The sequence below is a fragment of the Anser brachyrhynchus genome, assembly GCF_964034855.1.
Source record: "Anser brachyrhynchus genome assembly, chromosome: 3".
NCBI classification, from domain to species: Eukaryota; Metazoa; Chordata; class Aves; order Anseriformes; family Anatidae; genus Anser; species Anser brachyrhynchus.
In genome coordinates this window covers 27,697,238-27,718,701 of record NC_137696.1, presented here as the reverse complement: position 1 = coordinate 27,718,701, position 21,464 = coordinate 27,697,238, and the positions used below count along the sequence as shown (strand labels likewise).

Genomic DNA, 21,464 nt, shown 5'->3' with positions numbered 1-21,464 from the left:
TAGGCTATGAATCATTCTGCACTGATTGTCTCTGTACACACTAAATATTGATCATGAAGATTTATACCCCATTTCCTCCTCAACTTGCCTGCAATGTAACATGAAAGCAAGTTTATAGCAGAGCTAGATTATTGTACTATCTACTACTATTGTATTACTATCTTAAAAGATTGTTTCTTTTTCAGTTTTAGGCCAACCCGTTACCTAATCACAATTTGATCATCTGCTCTAGAGAAATTTTCCATCCCATTCCTAAGATGGGATGTAATGCCCAGTTCCTTGCTCCAGCAAAAGCTTCCCATTTTTCTAACTGTAAAATCAACAGCAGCGAGCAAGCTTATTGCTGACTTTTTGTCGCACATGCAAGTCAGTATGCTCCAGGGGTCTAAGCACAGCTTTAAGGAGCAAGGGAGTCCAAAGCACTGGGTGTATCCCAATATCCCATTTGGTAAATGTGGAATAATTCTTACATTCTCACACAAGAGGTTAATTAGCAAAAGCTTGAAAAGCAATCTGAAGCATTAGTTTTTATTAAAGTGAATCACAAGGGGGCAGCTTGCCAAATGAGCAATTGTACAAAGTAGAAGAGAAGGGAAGTAAATGACCTAATAGAATTTTCCTATTTATAGGATTAAATGTTTTCATAAACACCAAGTGCTAGATTGACTAGTTATTACAGACATTTGCTCTGAAGTCATAAAATTCTACCTAAACTAGTTATATTTTCCTATTCACTAGTGCCAGATACCCCTGTCATGTTGTTTCTATGCTTCCATTGTCACCTGAGCAGCCCTTCAGACACTAGCTGCAAAAGAAAATGTGTCCTAGGTGAATTGTTTAAAAACTTAATAAGCCATATACAGAAGACAGCAAGTGTTTGTTTACACTTGTACAACTGTCCTGCTTCTTACTACATGCACTGAAATTCAGATAAACAAAGCTGACCTGAGCTGGAACATTAAAAAAGTCCTAACCATGCTACGTTTTAATTTTGTCTGAACATAATTCGATGTCACTGAGGGCTCTGGTTCCAACCAAGATGCCTACAGGCAGCCCAGATGTTGTCTACCTCTGAGTGGCTAAACATGTGGCAGTTCCTTTATTTTTCACCCATTAAAAAGCCAGAAAATTAGTCTAATTACATTTTCTCTGTGAAAAGCCAATGCCATGAATTAGATTCTGCATCTGATAATTTTCAAATCCAAGAGAAAAATCTCTTCCACATCTTTCCTCAGTCAAGGCATCACTCCCCTTCAGAAGGCGCATCCTTAGTGCTAAGCATGTACCTTAGCACTTTTCCATATCGGGATAACGCCTCGTGCTTTTGATGCCTAATTAAAACTATGCTTGCACAATGAACCAGGCATATTGTGACGTTACTACACTAGCTTTTTTTAATCCTTCTAAGTGTTCAAGCACTACATGATGAATTTTTTATATCTATGACGTTGACTGAAATCTTTTTAGGCCACTCATTCACTGCTTTCCACCTAGTTGTTAGAATGGTATAGTTTGAAAATACGTGCAGTTTCCACCAATTTCTTTCCTCCTGATATTTCACACACATGAAGGAGTATTTTTTCTTCATGTTTTAAACAAATAAAAATGCTTAGGAGATTCAATAAGTAATTCAATCCAGGCTAATTTCACCATTTTGGCACCACTAAAGACTGGTTTCAAGCATTTTACCCCAAGGTGATCTAGACTCCAGGCATTTTCTTAAAAAGTAGGAAGAAAAGAAAAGAGCATTTTGCTTTCCCTTCCATTTTAAGCAGAAGCATAAAACTTGGACACTGTCAAGCTTTTCAGTTCAGCACTTATATGCAGACATACTCAGTTTAAACCACTGCTCAGTCTCACATAAAAAGACAGAAACATATCACATATAAATTCAATACAGTAAACACGAGCAATGGCTATTTGTGTGACTGCACTCGTAGTACCACAGATTTATGCAACTCACACTAGATAGTCAGTGAACGAGCCTGTTTTTTACTGAAGGTAAATTCTACAGGTGGATTATGTTTTTAATGTATGTTGACTTGCAATGATTTCTTGTTGCTATTACTGATACATGAACAGTTTAGGTAAGTTGCTCTACTGCTTTCTGTGATCCTGCCATTCCTCAGAGCACATGCTGTGCAAACCTAGCATTCTTGACCATGTGGGTTTTCTGCTTTGGTTTTAGGAAGCAGAGAAGATCACTATGATGAAATTATCTGAACTTTTCTGTCAGGTTATCATTCTCGCTGACACAACCAAGCTGCTTCTCAGAATAACCCTTAATCAGAACAGTAACAAGCCACAGAGTTTTTAAGCTTCTGCTGACAGTGTACATGTATAGAACGAGAATGGCATTGACTGTAGTAAAAATTACAATAAGATATTTGCCAGAAAAGCCGTCTGCATAATTTTAAAATTCTGCCCCAGTATTTTGTCTCTAAAAGCTTCTCCCAAAGAAGTTATTTACGGAAAGACTACTTAGGCCACTTTCTGTGGTCTATTCTCTTCCTGCTCCCACAGGCTCCACAGCTGTTTGATTAGGGATGTCAAGGCGCGTGTCCCTGGCTACACCTTTCCGTGTTTATTTAGGGACCCACTGAAGATCAGTTCTACTAACTGCTTCAGAAATCCACTACCCACTGTGTGAAGAAATACTTTCAATATAAATGGTTTTAGTTTGATTGCCTACTATTTTTCTCAAATGTACCTCATTTTTGCATGGGGAATAACAACTTTATGATCACTTTATATCTATATGATTCTGTAAACGTCTCATGTGATGGTATTATACCTTACCTTTTTGGTAACTTGAATGGTCTGGCTGGCCTGGAAAAGGGGGAAAAAAGAGTAATTGAAAATATATGAAATATATGTGCACATGCCAATTTGGTTAATTTTTCCCATACATGGATAAGCAACTAAATGATAAAAATCAGCTGTTTCAGAATATGAATTATTTTAGAAGACATACAATCATACTCAATTGAGCCTTTGCAAACATGTAATTCAGAGAATAATTATAGCTACAAAGACAGCTGGGTTTTCAAAAGTGGAATTTTATGCAGCTGATTTTTGGGATTACTATTTAAGAGGCTGTTCCAGTTTTCAACAAAAGACTAAATAAACAAGATAAAAATTCAGTACCATTAAAAATCATGAGAAAGTTTGCATATGATGGGAAAGGACAACCAAAACACCATGTTCTGACACTGCAATTCATGAACCTTCTTAATTGTCCTTCGTAATTCCATTACCGAAAATGATTTTGGCCAGAATTTTTGTCTTACCATAATACAGAGAATAGCATGACAAAAAGTACCTATATAAAATAACTTTTCTATTCAAGTTTCTGGTTTTTATTAAAAATGTAATATAAACAACTTGACGAGGAGACCGCAAACCCAAATGCAAATTATTCATACTCGCAACTATTCAGTGAACACTTCATCTTGTTAGCTATTGATCAGCAAGTCCAGCATATATTTCCCTTTAAAAAATTTCCATGAAGTCCTTTCAAGAATTTCCTGTCTATGAACATGACATACAATCACTCTGAAAATGTAACCGTACTATAGCCCTGATTTAGTTATGAACTTGTTTTACCATCATGGCCATATTTAATAGTACTTCTTTAAAAAGTATAGAGAACAATTTAAGAAACAGCTGCTTGCATAAAATAGGTCACTTGGTACTTCTGTGCTGTGGTCTCCAAAAGAGTGAAGATTTGCATATTTTCATACCACTGGATTAACAGCTCAAACTTTGGACCCTCCAAAGGTTTTCAGAAAAGTTTAAAGCTGAATTCAGTGCTCAAAATTTGCCGTCATCTGAGGAATAAGATTTGTCACACTGGGCTGAAATTGTAGTCCAGGGGAATAAACATTCTGACATAAGCACTTTAAGGTAGCTGCAACCATGCCTGTCCCAGGTGACAGTACTGCTTAGGCTATATCTAATTCAGAGCAACTATAACGGGAAAGGGGAAATAATTTGTATAAAACTGAGCCTCCAACTCTACACTCTGTTACAGCAAATAAGAAGTATAATATCATGCAAAACAGCTCGTAACACAGCAAGAGGTCACTTCAGACGTACATTCAAATTGTTGCAAAATAACATGATAGCAAAAGATATGATGAAAATATAATTGACAGAGTAACATAAATTCTACAATTCACGTTATCCCTTTCTTCAGCAGAGACAATGGAAGAAAAAGTTAAATTAGCAAAGCTAACACTGATGCTAGGCCCTCTTTTATTCTATATCCTCATTCATCGTATATCTCAGGCAATATAGCATAAATACAACTGTGATGTAACATTTCATCAAGATCCTGGCTTGTATCAGGGACAGTGCAGCCAGCAGGAGCAGGGAGGTGATCGTCCCCCTGTACTCGGCTCTGGTGGGGCCACACCTCGAGTGCTGTGTTCAGCTTTGGGCCCCTCGCTACAAGAAGGACATCGAGGCCCTGGAGCGTGTCCAGAGAAGGGCTACGAAGCTGGCGAGGGGCCTGGAGCACAAGTCCTGTGAGGAGCGGCTGAGGGAACTGGGGTTGTTTGGTCTGGAGAAGAGGAGGCTCAGGGAAGACCTCATTGCTCTCTGCAACTGCCTGAAAGGAAGGTGTGGGGGGCTGGGGGTCGGCCTCTTCTCACAGGTAACTAGTGATAGGACCAGAGGGAATGGCCTCAAGTTGCGCCAGGGGAGGTTCAGGTTGCAAATGAGGAGACATTTCTTCTCAGAAAGAGCAGTCAGGCATTGGGACGGGTTGCCCAGGGAGGTGGTGGAGTCACCGTCCCTGGGGGTGTTCAAGGAAAGATTGGACGTGGTGCTTAGGGACGTGGTTTAGTGGGTGATGCTGGTGGTAGGGGGATGGTTGGACCAGATGATCTTGGAGGTCTTTTCCAACCCTAATGATTCTGTGATTACATATATATACATATATATACATGTATATGCATTTCCTCAAGGAAATTTAACTTTGATAAGAATTTAAAAAAAAAAAAAAAAGATTTCTATTAGTTGTAACCCACTGCTGTCTGGAATTGCTCCAACCTGGCAAGTAGTGGAGATGCTAAATGGAACATGAATGTAGGTAGCAGAGTAGTACAAATTGCTCCTAGCAGCCACGAGGAAGCTGGAGAAAGGGATGAGGAAAGCAGCATACATAATTTGCAGTTACAGTAACTCAGTTTGAGGAAATGTACAGACAAGAATTTTCTCTTAAATTTAGCCACAGAAATGAAGGCTAAATTTATGAAATGTCACCAACCTTTAGTTTATAGTCCATCATGCACTAATCTGTATTTCAGAGATACTGAACACACTAATTCTAACAACTAATACCAAAAATCTTTCTGGTTCTCCTGGTGCCAAGAGAAGAACAGCATACTTGTCAGAAAGCAAAACTCACAGAAGCCCGAAGAAACTGATTTCTGAAATGATCTTGCAACAGTAAGTTGCCTGAGGCTGAAAGAGAAGCTGTAGCAGGCTTGGGAGGCTTCTCATCATCCTAACTAAAACCTTAACCACAAAACAAACTTTCCTCAACACAGCCTAGACTGGACAAAAAGAAAGTAGGTATTGGGGTTGGAAACCACTAAACCTGATTCTTAAGGGAGTTGTAATGGGACTCTATATGAAGAGAAATGCTTAAACAGGGAAACCTTTCACGGACAAATTCAGCACCAGTGAAGAACATTAACTGAATCTGTGCTTCCACGCCTGTATGGAAAGGGATAAAACTACAGAGTCAGAAAACAGATTTTTGTAATTACAAGATATGCTTTTGGGTTTCCAGATCAGAGAGGAACATATCCACACATTTACTGTTAATACAGTGACCCAAAGATTAACTTCTACCTTTTATTTTTTAAGGTCTGCATTTCCACATATGCTCAGTTACTTGTGAAAGCAAGTCTTTTTCTCATTTGTGCCGTAATGGAGTTTACCACTAGCAACAATACCATGCAATTATTTAGCACAAAGAACAGCCAAGCAAGGACCACAACTACAGCACTAGTGGCCATAATTCAGGTCTATACTGACCTGTATAGAAGTGTATATGGCAATTCCAGTTTATATGGACAGATAAAATTGCCTTCTGTATGCTTGGATTTTGTCAATTTTAGTGCCCCTTTTCCAACAAAGTTAATCTACAAGGCTGAAAAAAACCAGCAGGTTCTTTAGTTGATTATTAACTCCCCCAGAGGGAATGTTTTCCTCTGCACAGGCTGTAGCACCGCTCTCCACATCACTATGCTGTATGACTGTTACAGTGATCTGCGTGATCCTGTAAAGGGTTATCTGGTTCATCCAGAGAGCTGTGTCCACATCACGATGCAATCCCCCAGACCTGAGGGTTTGCTCAGACTGTGAGGTACAGTGCAGCCACAGAATCATCTGAGCTCCTAAAAAAGCTGGTGAGATAAAATTTTGTTGGGAAGGACCAACATGTAATTGATACTGCTCTGGGGATGATGCAGGCATCTTCTCAATGTATCTTTTTGTGTATTCTCTTTTTTCCACTGCTCTCCCAGTCCCTTCTGCATGCAAAATCTTAGAAAACATGCACATCTTAAATCTTCATTGAACTTTATCCCCCATTTCAATTATGTCTCTGTAACTATATGGCAAAACCTATTTTCTCAACAGAATCTAAAATTTGTTTTAGATAGGGCTTCCGAAATTAACTTTGGCTGATTTGGTTTACATAAAAAGAGTAAAAATACCAACATAACCGTTTCTTATCCTCCCTCTTTCCCATCAAAACCAAACTACATTTCCCTCTGTTTCCTCCACCTGCAAAATATATTCAGTGCTGAACAAATGATGATGATTAAGTTCTTCAAAGTTAGGGAGGGTTAAAGGTCACACCTGCTATCAAACTGTTTTGTTTCGAAAAGCGTGCATTAAAAAAACCTGTGTGTACCAGAGTGAATTCCAGCAGTGTAACCAATCCCTTGCAGCTGTTGTGATGACTCTATTATATCAGTCAATAAGAAAAGTTATCCCTGAAAACTATGCACAAAAATTCTTTAGTTATGCTCTAAAATACAGAAATGCATGGTAAAACCAGATCTTTCCCACTTAATTAAAGCTGCTGTGTCTAATTTTTGAAGTATTATACTTCCACTTAGTTTAAATAACACCCCCAAGCTCTAAAAAAGTCTAGACAAAAAAAAAGAAACAAGAACAACAACAACAAAAAACAGTTTTCATGAGAAAGAAATGGTGAATTCCATAATTGTATTGGGACAAAAGCCAAGTTGATGTTTGTATTGAATTACCCTTGTAGTTAGTTCTCACAAGTTTGATACCAGAAAGTGACAATTGCATTTGTTTATGACAGGACTAGCAAAACAAAGGTATTACATAAATTACACTCACTGATTAAAATCCAGTATAAGCTATGCCAAGGGGGAATAAAAGGATGGGCGATATTCTACTACCATTACTGCAAACCTTATCTCTACTCAACAGACACTTTGCTTTATGCTTTTCTTTCCTAATGACTATTTTAGCTCGAGCATCACACGATTAGGAAATACAAAATGAAAAGATAAACAGATTGGCTAAAAAGCTCCTAAGTTCTTCAACGTGAAACTTATTTGGTTGACTAGCATCCTTCTGGGCGAGATGGTGAAAAGGAGGAGTGGCGTTTTTAAAAAGCGTTGCTATAATATCAGACTGCTTATTAGGCAAGCATTATTGTGTAAAAGGAACGTTTCATGAGCGTGTTCCTTCAGCATGGAACTGCTCCAAATGAATTTGACACTTAATAAAATTGTGGATGGCTTATTGTTTATGTAGTGCATTTGTTTTGCTTGTCTATTGCCATTCAGAGGAATACAAACCTGGATGTAACAGATGACAATACAATTACCTAAATACTCCAGGACATTCTTTTTGGAGTCTTTCCTCAACAAATCTCTATTGTGAAAAAAGTATCAATTAAAGTAATCACTTTCACCTCACACCAAAAAGAAGCAATGCCAGCTGCTTCATGAGTAGATGCAAGAAAAGCTGCAGGAAGTAGCTATGACAGAACATTAGGAAAACAGACTGTGTTTAGAAGCATAATTTGATGAGAGCTTTTTCCCTATTGTGGAGTAAACAACATTTAAAAATGCATTGGCGGCTATCAGTAAATTAAAAGGTAGAAAAAGATACTAATACAATTTTTGACCACAAGCATTCCTGCCTACTTGTTTTAAGTGTTATTAACTTGTTTATACAGTAACTTGTTTTATCAAGTCAGTTAAAGAGGGTCGATACATTTCAAAACATGCTTTTGTATTAACTTGGCTAAACAGCGTACTCCTAAATCACATTAAATCCCTATTATAATTCTGGATAAAGCCCTGGTTAAATATTTGGCTTCTGAGTTATTTCATGACACTTACACACAATTAATTTCTATTACACAGTGTGCAGATAGAGACTGAAGCTCAGATGTAGAGGGACTTTTCCCCTTTGTTCCTCAGAGGAACCACAAATGAGTCAGACTAAGCTGAAATGAATGCATGTCGGGCTACCACCCCAGATATGAAGCAGCACAAAGGCACCGACTGGGACTGCTGCACCCTGTTCTAAGGTATAAGGCAACAACTAGAAGAACCATAGATAACCTGAAACTGTCAGTGCAGGTGCTTCCTGTGTGAGTTAGAGAAGCAGGAGAACTTCCAGCCTTGGCTAAAAGGTGCTGTTGCACACAACCGCAGAACAGCTGAGGCTGGAAGGAGCCTCTGGAGGTCCAACCCTCCCTGCCCAAGCAGGGACACCTAGAGCAGGTTGCCCAAGACCACGTCCAGGTGGCATTTGACTACCTCCAGGGAGGGAAACTCCACGGTCTCTCAGAGCAACCTGCGCCAGTCCTCCATCACCTGCACTGCAAAGAAGTGATTCCTGATGTTTAGACGGTTGCTGCTGGAACGAGCATTTCTTGACGACGCACTGCTCTTCTTCATCCCGTTACCTGCCATCAAGCAGTTTATTGCAGACTTTCAGACGGATGGGCAAAAAGCATCTCAAAAAGATAAACACCGGTATTTGCAGCCACTTTTCCTACTTCCCTGCAGAAACTGGTCTCAGATGAAAAAGTACCAACTGCTGAGAAATACAGCATATCAATCTGAGATCCAGGCACAGCTGCTTTTAAATTATGAACAGTAACAGTGGACCATAATTTCAGGGCTCAAACGTGTGTCCAAGTGTAGCACACAAACGGTCTCTGACAGAAACTTGGCAGATTAGGAAAAGCCCAGTTTTCTAAATGAGAAAACTAACTGGTCAGATTGCTAGCCTTTGTCATTTTGGCTCTGAGCTCCGCAAAGTTTTGAAAATAAAAGCTTAGCTTGCAGCTATTTATCACAGAAGCAACTGAAAAAGTTGTCACAGGGATGCAAAGTGATCCCCAATAGTACTGCAGAGAGCAAAGCCGCAGGGGCAATGACGACGACTGCTCTAGTAAAATGGGATCCGGAGCAAATGTAGTAGATCTGTAAGAACTTATCTTCTGGCAGTATGGACAAACACTGAATGTTTGCTTAGTCTTAATTCTGCTTTCCTCATGCAACTATTCATAAAAGGCAGGTATTGTTTTTCTCATTACAAATAACATCATGTCCATAAAAACACATAGCACATTTGTGAAATAGTGTACTCTACAGGACACAAACTCTTCTTTTTGGAGCACCTTGTATACCACAGGTGTCTAAACACAGTGATACAAAAAAAAAAATCATTAAAAAAATAATTTTGTCTTGCATTTCATTTAATGATGAGCCCAAAATGTTAAATTAACTGTGCTTACTGAAAAAAAAACATAATATCAAGAAATTATCTGTGGGGAAAAAAAGTGAATTTAAGTTAAACAGAAAAAAAATAGAGTGGAGAAATTAGAGTTTTCTTCTAGCAACTAACTTGAGAAGTTAAAGAAGCTTTAGTTTACTGAAGTTAAATCATTCCTGGCTGATCTGGAAGAAACTGAAGATTTCATGCATTTGATCTAAGAACAAAACACACTTTTCTTTTCAACAACAAAAACAAATCATTCGCGCAGGGGCCAAGAATTATGAGGTGTTTGACCTCAATGCTTTGCTTTACTAGAGGGACACTATTCCTTTTGTTTGTAGCTCTGGTTACAAGAAGTGATAAAACAGCCTTTTGTCATTATTACACTCAAGAATAAGCTAAATCCCTGCAATATAGAATGAGATATGCATCATAGTGTACACATTCCATTAGAACATATGATACAAAGTAAATTCCTACAGAGGAAGAAAACCCTAGTGTTTTTAGGATGTTCTTGACCCATGAGAACAATTTCGATTGCTCTAAAATATCAAGCTAGTTTTTGCCACTTTGTCAGGTAACACCACCTACCTGCTTTATCATTTTAACAGTCAGTGCAACCACTCAAACAACAAATGCAACTGATTAAGTTGCCAAAAACTTTCTGTAAGACTCCAAATTAATTTTTTTGCTATGACGTGCAGTTTTCCCCAACTTTGATCATGAACTTTCTATAGATATTCTTTAAACATGTAGTATTTATTGTCTTTGCATGTACTTAGCTTTACTTATTTACATCTGTAAAGGAAACAAAGGACAAGCCACAGCAGAGGGATACTGTTAAGATAGAACTCTTTTTTTGATGGACTACTGTTTTTCAAATTTGATTGAAAGCAAGAAAAACTCAAAGAATTTTCTTGTTCTTTCCCACATAAAATATCAATAAAAACCCATAAGGATTTAATTTTATCTCTAGATTATCAGGGAGAGATGATCTGAAACTAACTGCTATTTCATCCCATCAAAAAGCGTGAAATCCCAGTGTTGCATCTTTGCTTAACCTTATACTTAGCAATTATTTCTGCTAAGACTATTCTTATGCATAAAATTAAGCAAAATGGAAGACATTGCAGAAGAAACCAAAAATCAATAAGCTGTCAATTCACATTTTTATGGTTGAAGTATCAAACTTCGTAAAGGTTTTTGTCTCATCTTCTTGTATTCTTGCCTACCTCTTCAGTCCCAAATGAGGATACGTTCTATGTTTACAGGAAGTATGAGCAAATAACATTGCCCTTCTGAAAGGAAAACAACTATAAAGGAAGGTGTTACCAATAATAAAATCATTGTCCAAGTGATTCTTAAATTGGAGAATCTTAAACTGAATCATAGAATCATTTGGATTGGAAGGGACCTTAAAGATCATCTACTTCCAACTCGCCTGCCATGGACAGAGACACCTCCCACTAGATCAATTTGCTCAAAGCCCCATCCAACCTGGCCTTGAACACCTACAGGGATGGGGCTTCCGCAACTTCTCCAGGCAACCTGTTCCAGTGCCTCACCACCCTCTGAGTGAAGAATTTCTTCCTAATATCTAATCTAAGTCTAACCTCTTTTAGTTTAAAGCCATTACTCCTTGTCCTATCACTACGCTCCCTGACAAAGAGTCCCTCTTCAGCTTTCTTGTAGGCCCCCTTTTAAGTACTGGAAACTTGGGATTGCCCTGACACAGGTGCAGGACCTTCTGGAATTTCAGGATGTTCACACAGGCCCACCTCTCCAGCCTGTCTAGGTGCCCCTGGATGGCATCCCTTCCCTCCACCATGCTGACCGCACCACACAGCTTGGCGTCACCCACAAACTTGCTGAGGGTGCACTTGATCCCACTGTCCATGTCACTGACAAAGATGTTAAACAGCATTGGTCCATACTGACTCCTGAGGAACACCACTCGTCACTTGTCTCCACTTGGACATTGAGCTGTTGACCACAACTCTTTGAGTGCGACCATCCAGCCAATTCCTTACCCACCAAGTGGTCCATCCATCAGATCCACGTCTCTCCAACTTAGAGACAAGGATATCATGCAGGGAAATGTCAAATCCTTTGTACAAAATCCTGATAGATGATGTCAGTTGCTCTTCCCCCATCCACCAATGCTGTAATCCCAGTGTAGAAGGCCAACAGACTTGTCCTCCTACGGTAGAATTACTGATTTAAATTTACCACAAAAGTGCATGCTCTGCTGGCCTAGAGCAAGCACACTGCGCAAAACCAGACTCCTTTAACAGCAGCGGCAAAACCGTACATAACTGAGATGGATTTTGCTCACTTTCTGCTTTGAAAACATTATTAAACTTTATTAACCTACTTTGCAAAAGTAAAAGGCAGTTTTGGCATCTCCCAATCACAAGTTTCCAGCTAATGGCAGCATACAACAGATTGCTTTAGTGGGAAAATGCGCTCCTATCAAGTCAATGTATGGGGGAGGTCAATGCAATATTAACATCCTATCTGTATGTGCTTTAATTTGGAAGTTACTTCAACGAGTTAAATATCCCAGTATGATTTATTCTATGCTAAAATTGAAATACATTTTTTTTAACATAGAGATGACTTAAAATTGAAATGCTTCTACAAATATCTCCAAGGTTTGGGAGTCTTGGCTATTTTTTTCCCTTTTTTTTGCCTCTCCATAGGGACTGAATACATTGCAGGAGCCTGTGTTAACTGAAAACCTACGTGTAAAGGTTCTATAGAACCTCATTTTTGCAATACTGACTTCTGATTCCTTCCCTCTTTCATCTTAAAGAACTGACTAAATATTATCAACTGCTAAGAAAGCTGGCTCTGTTCCTTAATAGAGTCTAGCTTGTTCACTTGAACAGGAAGTAAATCATCTTCTCTGTAGGAATATCTGACAGTCCATGAGGGACCTAAATAATATACACCCTAAAATATTTTTTCTTATACTCTTCTTTCCCTCAAACTCTTCTCCAACGAGTACAGCCACTTTTAAAGAGTTCTCAGACTACCAAAAAGAAAATTGCCAAACATACTTAAAATGGATTGTCCCAATTCTAAATGGCACTGTTTATATACAATTTAAAGTATATTCTTCTTCAAAACGTTTACTTGAAGCTATATATACATAAATACATATTCCTTTAATTTCTGAAGCACTAAAGGCCCATATAGTACTGCTTGGCAAGTTAAACAAAAGTTCTGAACTATTCAAGACAATAAAAAAGCATAGTAAAATACCACCATGAATCATTATCTGAAAACAAGCCAGCAGCTAATTTGGTGCAGACTAATATTATTTCAAGATCCTTCACAAGTCTAAAACCATTAGTCTTTTTTCTTTTCTTTGAAATCACAGTGAAATTAATAGATATGTTCTGGGATTTAACTGATGACTAGAGTAGTTTTCAGCAGTTTAACTGGCAAAAATTTCCTTCCTAAGAAATATTCTATTTCAAAGCTGTTTGTATTACACTCCCAAGTTGAATAGAGCAATGCAAGGTCATGGTCACATCTTATATTTCTCTGACAGATGGGAAATTAATGTGATCCGACAAATCACAACATACATACACAAAAGGCTCCATCAGATGATAGCAAAGACAATGAGAGAGATGTGCGAGAGCACCTATTTTTATAAAGATATTTCTCTATAAAGGCTGAAACCCGTGTTTTTATAGGCATTAATGACTGACATTAAGCATATATAAGTTTGACTCTGGAACAGGGAGACTTCAGACTGTTGTACACTGTGCTTCAACTGGTAGATGCTTCAGTCTTCCTTCCCGGGCAGCTAGAAGAATTTGTGACTGCAAGTCATCAGAGGGTTCATTTTTGCTCTCAGAAGCTTGGAAGATATCCTTTGAACAAAGCTTTTTTTCAGGACAGAACACACTCCCTTACAATTTCTTAAAAAAATATTAGACTGACCATAGGGGCAAATGCTACTTTTTACATATTTAATGCCTTGCAGCAAATGAAAATACAGTTAAGTAATTCTGTTCTAATTTTACCAAAGTATTTCACTTTGAACGTTTTAGTGTTGTGATAGCATTCCAACATTTGTGAATTTAGTCACTTAGGTTGTAATTTTTAAATTATATAAAGCAAGTATATGTTCAACATAATTCAGAGATTGAAAATGATTTAATAAGTGATTGTCCTGCTCTACTCTGTGCTGGTGCAGCCTCACCTTGAGTGCTATGTGCAATTTTGGGCTCTACAATATAAGAAAGATATAAAACTGTCAGAGTGTCAGTTAAGTTCATCCACTTAACTGAATTAAATTTTTCTGGTCCAGTACATTCATCTATTTATGATTTTTAGAAAAAACTTATTTCCAAAGTAGAGGGTTCAGGCTTTCTGAAATATGGTCAGTCCTGATAATTTAGGATTTGTACCTGTAGCTCCCCCTACCTGCATTTATCTATTAGTGGTACAAGGCTTTAGGAGATTTGTTTATTCAACAAATATACTGGGCAGAAAACTCATACCAAAGTAACAAAATTAATGTGAAATTGCTCAGGTATATTCCCCTTCTTGCCACACCCTCCTCCCCCCACCCCACCCCCCGTGTGTTTTTTTGTCTTTTGTTTGTTGTTTTTACTGCTCAAGCACAACTGATTACTTAAAAGCATGTACATCAATTATTACTTCCTAGGAGATGAAGAACACATTGAAATATCATCAGAGAGGAAGGACAAGTGATTTTGGAATGAGCTACGGACAATTACGGAAGCTTACAAAAAGCTTTAAAAAAGTCCACTCCTCATGCAGCACATTTCCTCCCATTCAGGAAAACTGAAAACTTTCAAGAAACAGGAATACTCAGATATTTCAAATCCATTTCTTTAATGATGTGGAAAATGAGGTAACTGGCTATGTTTAGTTTAGACTTCTGCTCTTCATTGACTATTATCTTGTTTCACATTTGAACCTTATCGCGACCTAGTATTAAGTTAATGGTGCATGAGAACAACTACACATGGGTAAAGCACTTCAATAAACTGCCACTGTTTTAGCTGTTCGGCTATATTTTTTCTAAATATAACGTGTACATAAATGGTCAGTTTTAAAAGTTGTCTCAACACACAGACTAGTCCTTTTCAAGAGGAAACACAGCTGATGCTGTTTTTCCAGTCAATTTAATTCAAAAGAAAGGACCCATTTTTTTTTTGTATGTTTCTCTCACATTATCAGCTAATTATACCTTCTGAAGACTACAGTCCAAAGGCCCAGCAGCTTGCTAGTTAAGTACTAGCTACCCTATTGTTCAAAGAAAGGTGAGGGATGCAGGGCACGGGAAATTCATTTTTCAAGCACACAGAACCTGGAGTTGGTAAGTGGCAGGGACTAAAGGTCACAATACCACCCAGCTGGTACTCAGCTGCGCTCGGGGCATAGCACAAGCATTAGGCATCCTTTTTTGCTGTTGCTTTAATGCTTGATTCAAAGCAATACTTGGTAGACAATTACTAATGCTTAATTAATACTATTAAAAGCCTACAAGAATCCCTTAAACTGCCTAATGAATTAGATTTTAAGTGCACTTATTTTTTTTTTTCCTACAGATATTATTAATTTGGTCTGCCAGCAGATTATAAACAACATTTTTTATTCTCTGCATGTTGTTCTTTGCTTTCAGCTCTGTGCAATACTAACAAAGTTATTTCATGTTATGTTTGCAGAGCTGACAATGAACAGTAATTATCATGGGAACAGTAAATGAATTAATAAAACCACCATAAACCTCTTAAGTCATTGGTGAACACGGTAACTTAAGGCTAAGGAAAATTGAATAAAACAAGTTGAAATGAGAAAGCACAGCTCAAACTGAAAGCAAAATCCAGATAAAGAAAATTTATTTGGTCACAGGGAGAGCTCTTCCTGCACGTTTGCACATCAGAGAACCTGCAGTTGGACTCAGATTCAGAAAGATGCACCAAACTGCTATACACTCCCTTTCCGTTCATCTACTATATTAAAATCCACGTACGCCACTGGGCTGTTAATACTGAGACACAAAAGGGAGCACCTAATTTATGGTTCACATTTGCCTCCATCCTCTTCATTCTGGGAAACCATGGGATAAAGAATTCCTATTTTACCATGGAATAAAGGAGAATGAAGTCAGAATTAGATTGTTTCCACGCAACTTACTAACATGCAGGTATTCCCGATCTACAGCATGAACCACGATATTTGTAACATCGTGAACCCTGAATGAAACTACAGGAGCAGCTTCTGCCTTTCAGCTAAAGAAGGTTGATAAAATGGTTCAGAAACAACCTTCAAAAATCTGACCTAAAGGATTTTTTGTTTTAATACACATATTTAATCTTCCTATGGGAAGGAAGTTAAGCTTTTAATTAATCTATAACACAGTACATGCATATGTATTACACAGAAGACATTAATGCACATTTTGTATAAAAATGAAAACAAAAGAATCCTTTAATGCGTTGAATATAGTAGAAGCTAACAATTTATTATATACGCATGTATACGCATGATCAGCTCTGCAAGCCATGCAGAATGTACTAGATAGCAATTATCCTTTTCCTGGAATCAAGCAGGGAGCTGTTTCATAACAAAGTCTTGTTATTACGATTGGTATTTGGCAAACATTCCCTCGCTTTTTGAAAAAAAAAAGTTTTTTTTTCTTTCTGGTTCTAATATTTGTGCCAAGTAACTAGAAGCAAAACAAAAAAATAGGTAATTCTACCTTCACTTCACAGCCTTTTCATTTTCATAGCATCCCTTTTTAAATTATCAAAATAAAAGTACTGAAGTATAGCTGCAGTAATGTTTAAACAGTGTGTGGCACACAACCCTCTGAGATACAGCAGAACTCAGAATCCCAGAACCGTAACATAAATCTGCAATGTCAAAACAGTTCAAAAGAAGGCTTAAATCTAACTGAAAGGAAAATGCGCAAGAAATCTTAAGATACTAACACTTCACCATTTTCCTGACTCTGAAGTAACATGTTTTTGCCTTGCTTGGTCTCGCAAGTGAAAATTTTGAATCCAGCAATTCAAATGTGAATTGCAGCCTGGTTACTCGTGCTGCTCTGTTCACCTCACAGGTTTTTGGGTACTCAAAGAATTTCAGTTTATGAAGACAGGAGATAACATGAGTAGCTCTACTTCTCTCAAATAAAGCATGTAACAGTTCTGAGTGCTGGGAAAAGCTTTGGAAGCTACAAGTTCCAGACTAGGCTGATGGAGGATGAGGAGCAATTCACAAATATCCCAGCTTTCAATTTTAGTGAAGCTAATGATTCTGTAAGGCTTTAAACCGATTTTATTTTCATGTTCTAGCTTGATATGACCATATGGTCATGGAGAGACCATTCCACGTGTCCTTTCATCCTGGTCTTTTTAAAAGAGATTATTCAGATGTTTCACAGAGCAGTTTTCGTTACTTATCTGCTTTATTCAAAAGCATTAACATTATAGTCCTGAAATGTAAATAATGGTAGATGATATAAAGCAGGTCTACTCTAAGAAAAGAGAACTTGTGTGAATTTATGGGTCCAATACTGCAGAACTGCAAGTAGTACGTGCCCTGGCAGATTGGAGCCATTTCCTTATCACCACTTCTTGCAGCTCCGTGACCTCTTCTCCCTTACCTTTTGTCTCTGAGTTCATAGATTGAAGTTTTCTAAATTGTATCACAAAAGACAGATTCCAAAAGAGTTATCATCAAGATTAGTAAGGATACGGGTACTTTTTAATTAGTGTTTTCCCACCAAAAAGTGCACATACAAATCTGAAAAGAAGCAATTTCATTGGGTACCAGACACAACAGCTACACACAGCATTGTTACCACATGCTTTCCACAAATCTGCGACAACTTACTGAAGCATTTCTGCACATTCTTCCTCTTCTGCCCCTATTTACATGTATACATTCATATATAAATAACAGATTTTGAAAAAGACCAGGAATGTTCAAGAGTTTTCTGGTTATACATTTCTTTTCTGCAGTGTTTAGATCTGCTGGAATATGGAATTGTTCATTATTTATTTTATCTTGCTTTCATCCCAATAAACATGCTACCGGGCTGCATGGTTTTACTCTTCCCTAGTGACTCCTAACTCGGTCCTTCCAGTTGTCAGGCATCAGTCTTCATGATTTTTCCACTTCTTCTGGGTAACAACAGATTAACAGCCTTGCTTGGATCCTCTTTCTTATTTCTACTGCCTACCCGGTTGCTGATAATTACAGAAGCAGATGGAAGCAAAGGAGGGGCAATAACCACCCACTTTCCAGGGCCACACATTTGTTGATACATAAGCACTTTCAGACATAAAGGATTACTTCAACATGAGCCTTTTAAAGGGACATGGTGGAAAAGTCTTCCAGTAGTACCTAAACAGAAGAACTAATCATACCATGTTCCAAACTGGTAAGTTGAGAAACCATTTGTTAGAAAGCAAACCGAGTCCCTTGGACCATTATATTCTGATATGAACAGACAGCTGGAATTTCACAGGGCGTGTTTGTGCTGTCAGGATATTCTGCCTACCAGAAAAGAGATATGAACATGTTTAAATGAATAACATCTTAAAAATGTACACAAAATAACACAAAACTTTGTTCAATATCTTTCAACCTCAGGAAAATATCTAAAAACCAGAATCATTATGACCAACAGTTACCTACTTTACCTGCTTTCATAACAGACGGAATTGTTTGCCACCATCACGTTGTATACCACCAACCACTACAAATGTTTTGTTTAATTTATGTTACAAGCCTTTTTTGCCAGTTTATCAGTTGCCTAGACATTCAAGTTACGGTGTATAGCTTACATTTCCACGTAATTTAGTTTACACTTCAAAACTGAACACTACCAAATTCCAGATCTAGTCACCTTTAAGAGGACAGGACAAGCGTGGCATTATTTCAATTTGTCTTCTTTATATACTACAATCCACAATGATATACCAGACCCACATTCCTTTAACATTAGGTCACTAGCAAATGTTAAGCCTTGGGCTTAAAAACCTGACAAAACCTGTCGTGCTGAAGTAATTGGTTACCTGCCCAGAGCTGTAAGCATTAGTGATATAGTTTGCAGAAAGCATTCACCCCCCTCTATCAAATCACACCCCCCAGACCTAAAACTTTAACAATACCTGAATGCATATTTTTAAATTATAAAGGACCAAAATGAAAGCTAGTTTGACTGCATTCTGAATTTAATAAATGTATCATATGAGAACCTGCATTTTAAATAACCATGTTAAAACATGCACGTATTATAAAACTGGATGATTTCCAATTAGCCTAGAAAAATTAGGAAAAATATCTAGCGAAGCAGCTGTTGTGCAGATTATAGGCTCAAAATGTAATAAAATCAGAGTGTAGAACAAATCATTTAAAAATATCTCATGTCCAGTGTTGATCTTCTCTTTAGCACTGCAAAGTAACAAGACTGCTGCTTCTTGAGCATACAGCCATTCCCCTGCAAGGTTGCATCCAGTTGCATCCCCCCCCCCCCCTTTTTTTTTTTTTTAACATCTACCAACATCATCTTCATCGACGTTGGTCTTACAGTATGATAAACTGGATTCACAATGCAACAGGAGGCTATAGTATTTAGACACACCTTGTAGGCTGTTCAGAGAGAAAAACTGTTTGGTTCCATGCTGATGCATGCATTTTCCATCAGTGTAGATACTGCCAGTTCAAGGAGGTAAAATGTATATGAAAGTCCAGCTTTCCCAGCATGGCAAGAGACTTGAGTCCTATTTACCATGTTTAGAGCTAAAAACAGGTGACAGCAACTATAGGCTGGGTGGCTTTCAGAAGATTGATGAAAATATTTAATTTGCATATTGCAAGCATCTTCTTGCTGACAAGATTCAGTTCTAGAAGGAATTCCAGAAAAGAATCAAACTTTTGATAGGGATATGTAGAGTATGCCAGTGCAGATAGCTAATAACTACAGATGCTTTAAAGGCCAGATTCTATCTCTACTTTGACTGTTTGACTGCTAACATTAAGACGAACATTTATCAAATTATAAATAACTTATGTACATTTATGTACTAATGTATGTCACGGTAAGGTAGTCCAAGATTAAAAAAGCATCTTGGTTCAAGATCCTAATCAGAGTAGCTCAAACAAAAACAGCATTTCTGAAATACTATGGAAATCATTATTTTACCATATCTTATATAACTTTTCAGTGCTCTTATCTGGAGTAAAAACAGAAACCCAGATTATGCATCAAATTTGTTCCCTTCCTCAAGACCATGGAATACAGATGAAGTTTAACAGACCTGTTCCAGAATGAGAAAAACAGCAAAATTAGTGCTGCCATTTTGACACTGGAAAGTACAACTGACTGATTCAATAATAGTTCAACTTCCCTCTATACCTCTGCATACAGAATGATATGCAAGTTTTCAACTTTTCTTAACAGCTAAACACGTATGGAATGGGAAAAAAAAAAGTCTGATTGAAGCAGTTCCAACAATAAAGATTTTTTCCTTTTGTAAGAGGAATGACTGGCAGGGGAAAGCTGATTTACACTTTGTGTTATCCTTATTTTCATCTGCTTTTACCTTAAGGAAAAAAGCTTTATTCACTTTGACATTTTCCACATTGGATATCTGTCCCAGTCTGTCCCACTATTCTCAGAAGTTTAAAATTAGTTCATACATTTCGTTGAGACAAAATGCATATAACTGCCTGAGAATAACTTGTAGCTCCAAGTTTTAGAGCAAGGATGCAGATGTCGGACAACAGGGAGAAGGATAGCTTTTATTGCTCTAGTGAAAAACCATCCAATCTGGCTTAAGTGCAACTCAGAAAAAAATAACCTTGCATAAAAAACTTAGAGGTGTCTTACTGCAATGGGGAATTTGATTTTTACGAACTGCCTCTTGGACTGACAGTGATCGCCCCCAGAACCAGCAGGCTGTTGCAGATTTTCCTTGTGATTGTTGCTCCTCGTAGCTACACTGGATCTCCAAAACTAACAGATAAAGGGGCAAGTTTCTCTGAAGAGGAGGACAGAAAGGATTCAACATGTGGAACAATCCAAAGTTTCTCAGTGCTAGTGCAACTTTAAAGTTTTGCAGATAAGCTGAAAACACAGGGAGGCAACTCACTGAGAAAGCCGATGTGACAAAGAAAAAAAAAACAGCCAATACATTTATGAATGGCGATGTTGAAAATAGTTTCCAAAGCACCTTTTGAACGAAATATGGGTTTTGTTTAGACAACGTAGATATGCCAGCTCTTTCAGTGCTGTCTTAGCTATCTCTGCATTAGTTCATTTCACATAACGTAGGTGTTTATTGTGTCTTGGAAAAGATTTAAGGGGCTTCCAAACAATCCCCAAGAATTAAAAACAGCCTTTTTTTCCCAGAAAGAACTAATTCATTTCAACAATATTCATGTAGCAAAACAAAACTAGTTTCCTGACTTGGATACTTCCGAAAAAAAATCATGCTGTTAACAAATTAAAGATTAGTTTGTAAAAACACTAGAGAAAGTTTTGTTCATCTTCCTTTTCCGATCTTCTGTTTTGTTTGTTTGTTTTTAAGAAAATGAAGTATTTATGGAAACAGCTACCCACCTAAAGAGCTACTAAAAAAAAACAACAAAACTGCAATCTGCTT

General features: G+C 37.7%; 1 protein-coding gene and 1 long non-coding RNA gene across 11 annotated transcripts in view; both read right to left on the bottom strand.

Annotated features, from left to right (window-relative positions):
• The window catches only part of DISP1 (dispatched RND transporter family member 1), an 89,264-nt gene that overhangs the window by 12,463 nt on the left and 55,337 nt on the right, over positions 1 to 21,464 (bottom strand). For all 10 annotated transcript variants that reach the window (XM_080586656.1, XM_080586659.1, XM_080586658.1 and 7 more), the window contains one exon: positions 2,800 to 2,829. In XM_080586656.1, the coding sequence (XP_080442782.1) occupies positions 2,800 to 2,829 (30 nt within the window). The remainder of the gene's footprint in view (positions 1 to 2,799; positions 2,830 to 21,464) is intronic.
• Positions 16,166 to 21,460, bottom strand: LOC308192766. The gene is made up of 2 exons (XR_013949124.1): positions 19,442 to 21,460; positions 16,166 to 18,351 (listed from the first exon to the last, which is right to left on the bottom strand). It is a non-coding gene; the product is annotated as an uncharacterized lncRNA (long non-coding RNA).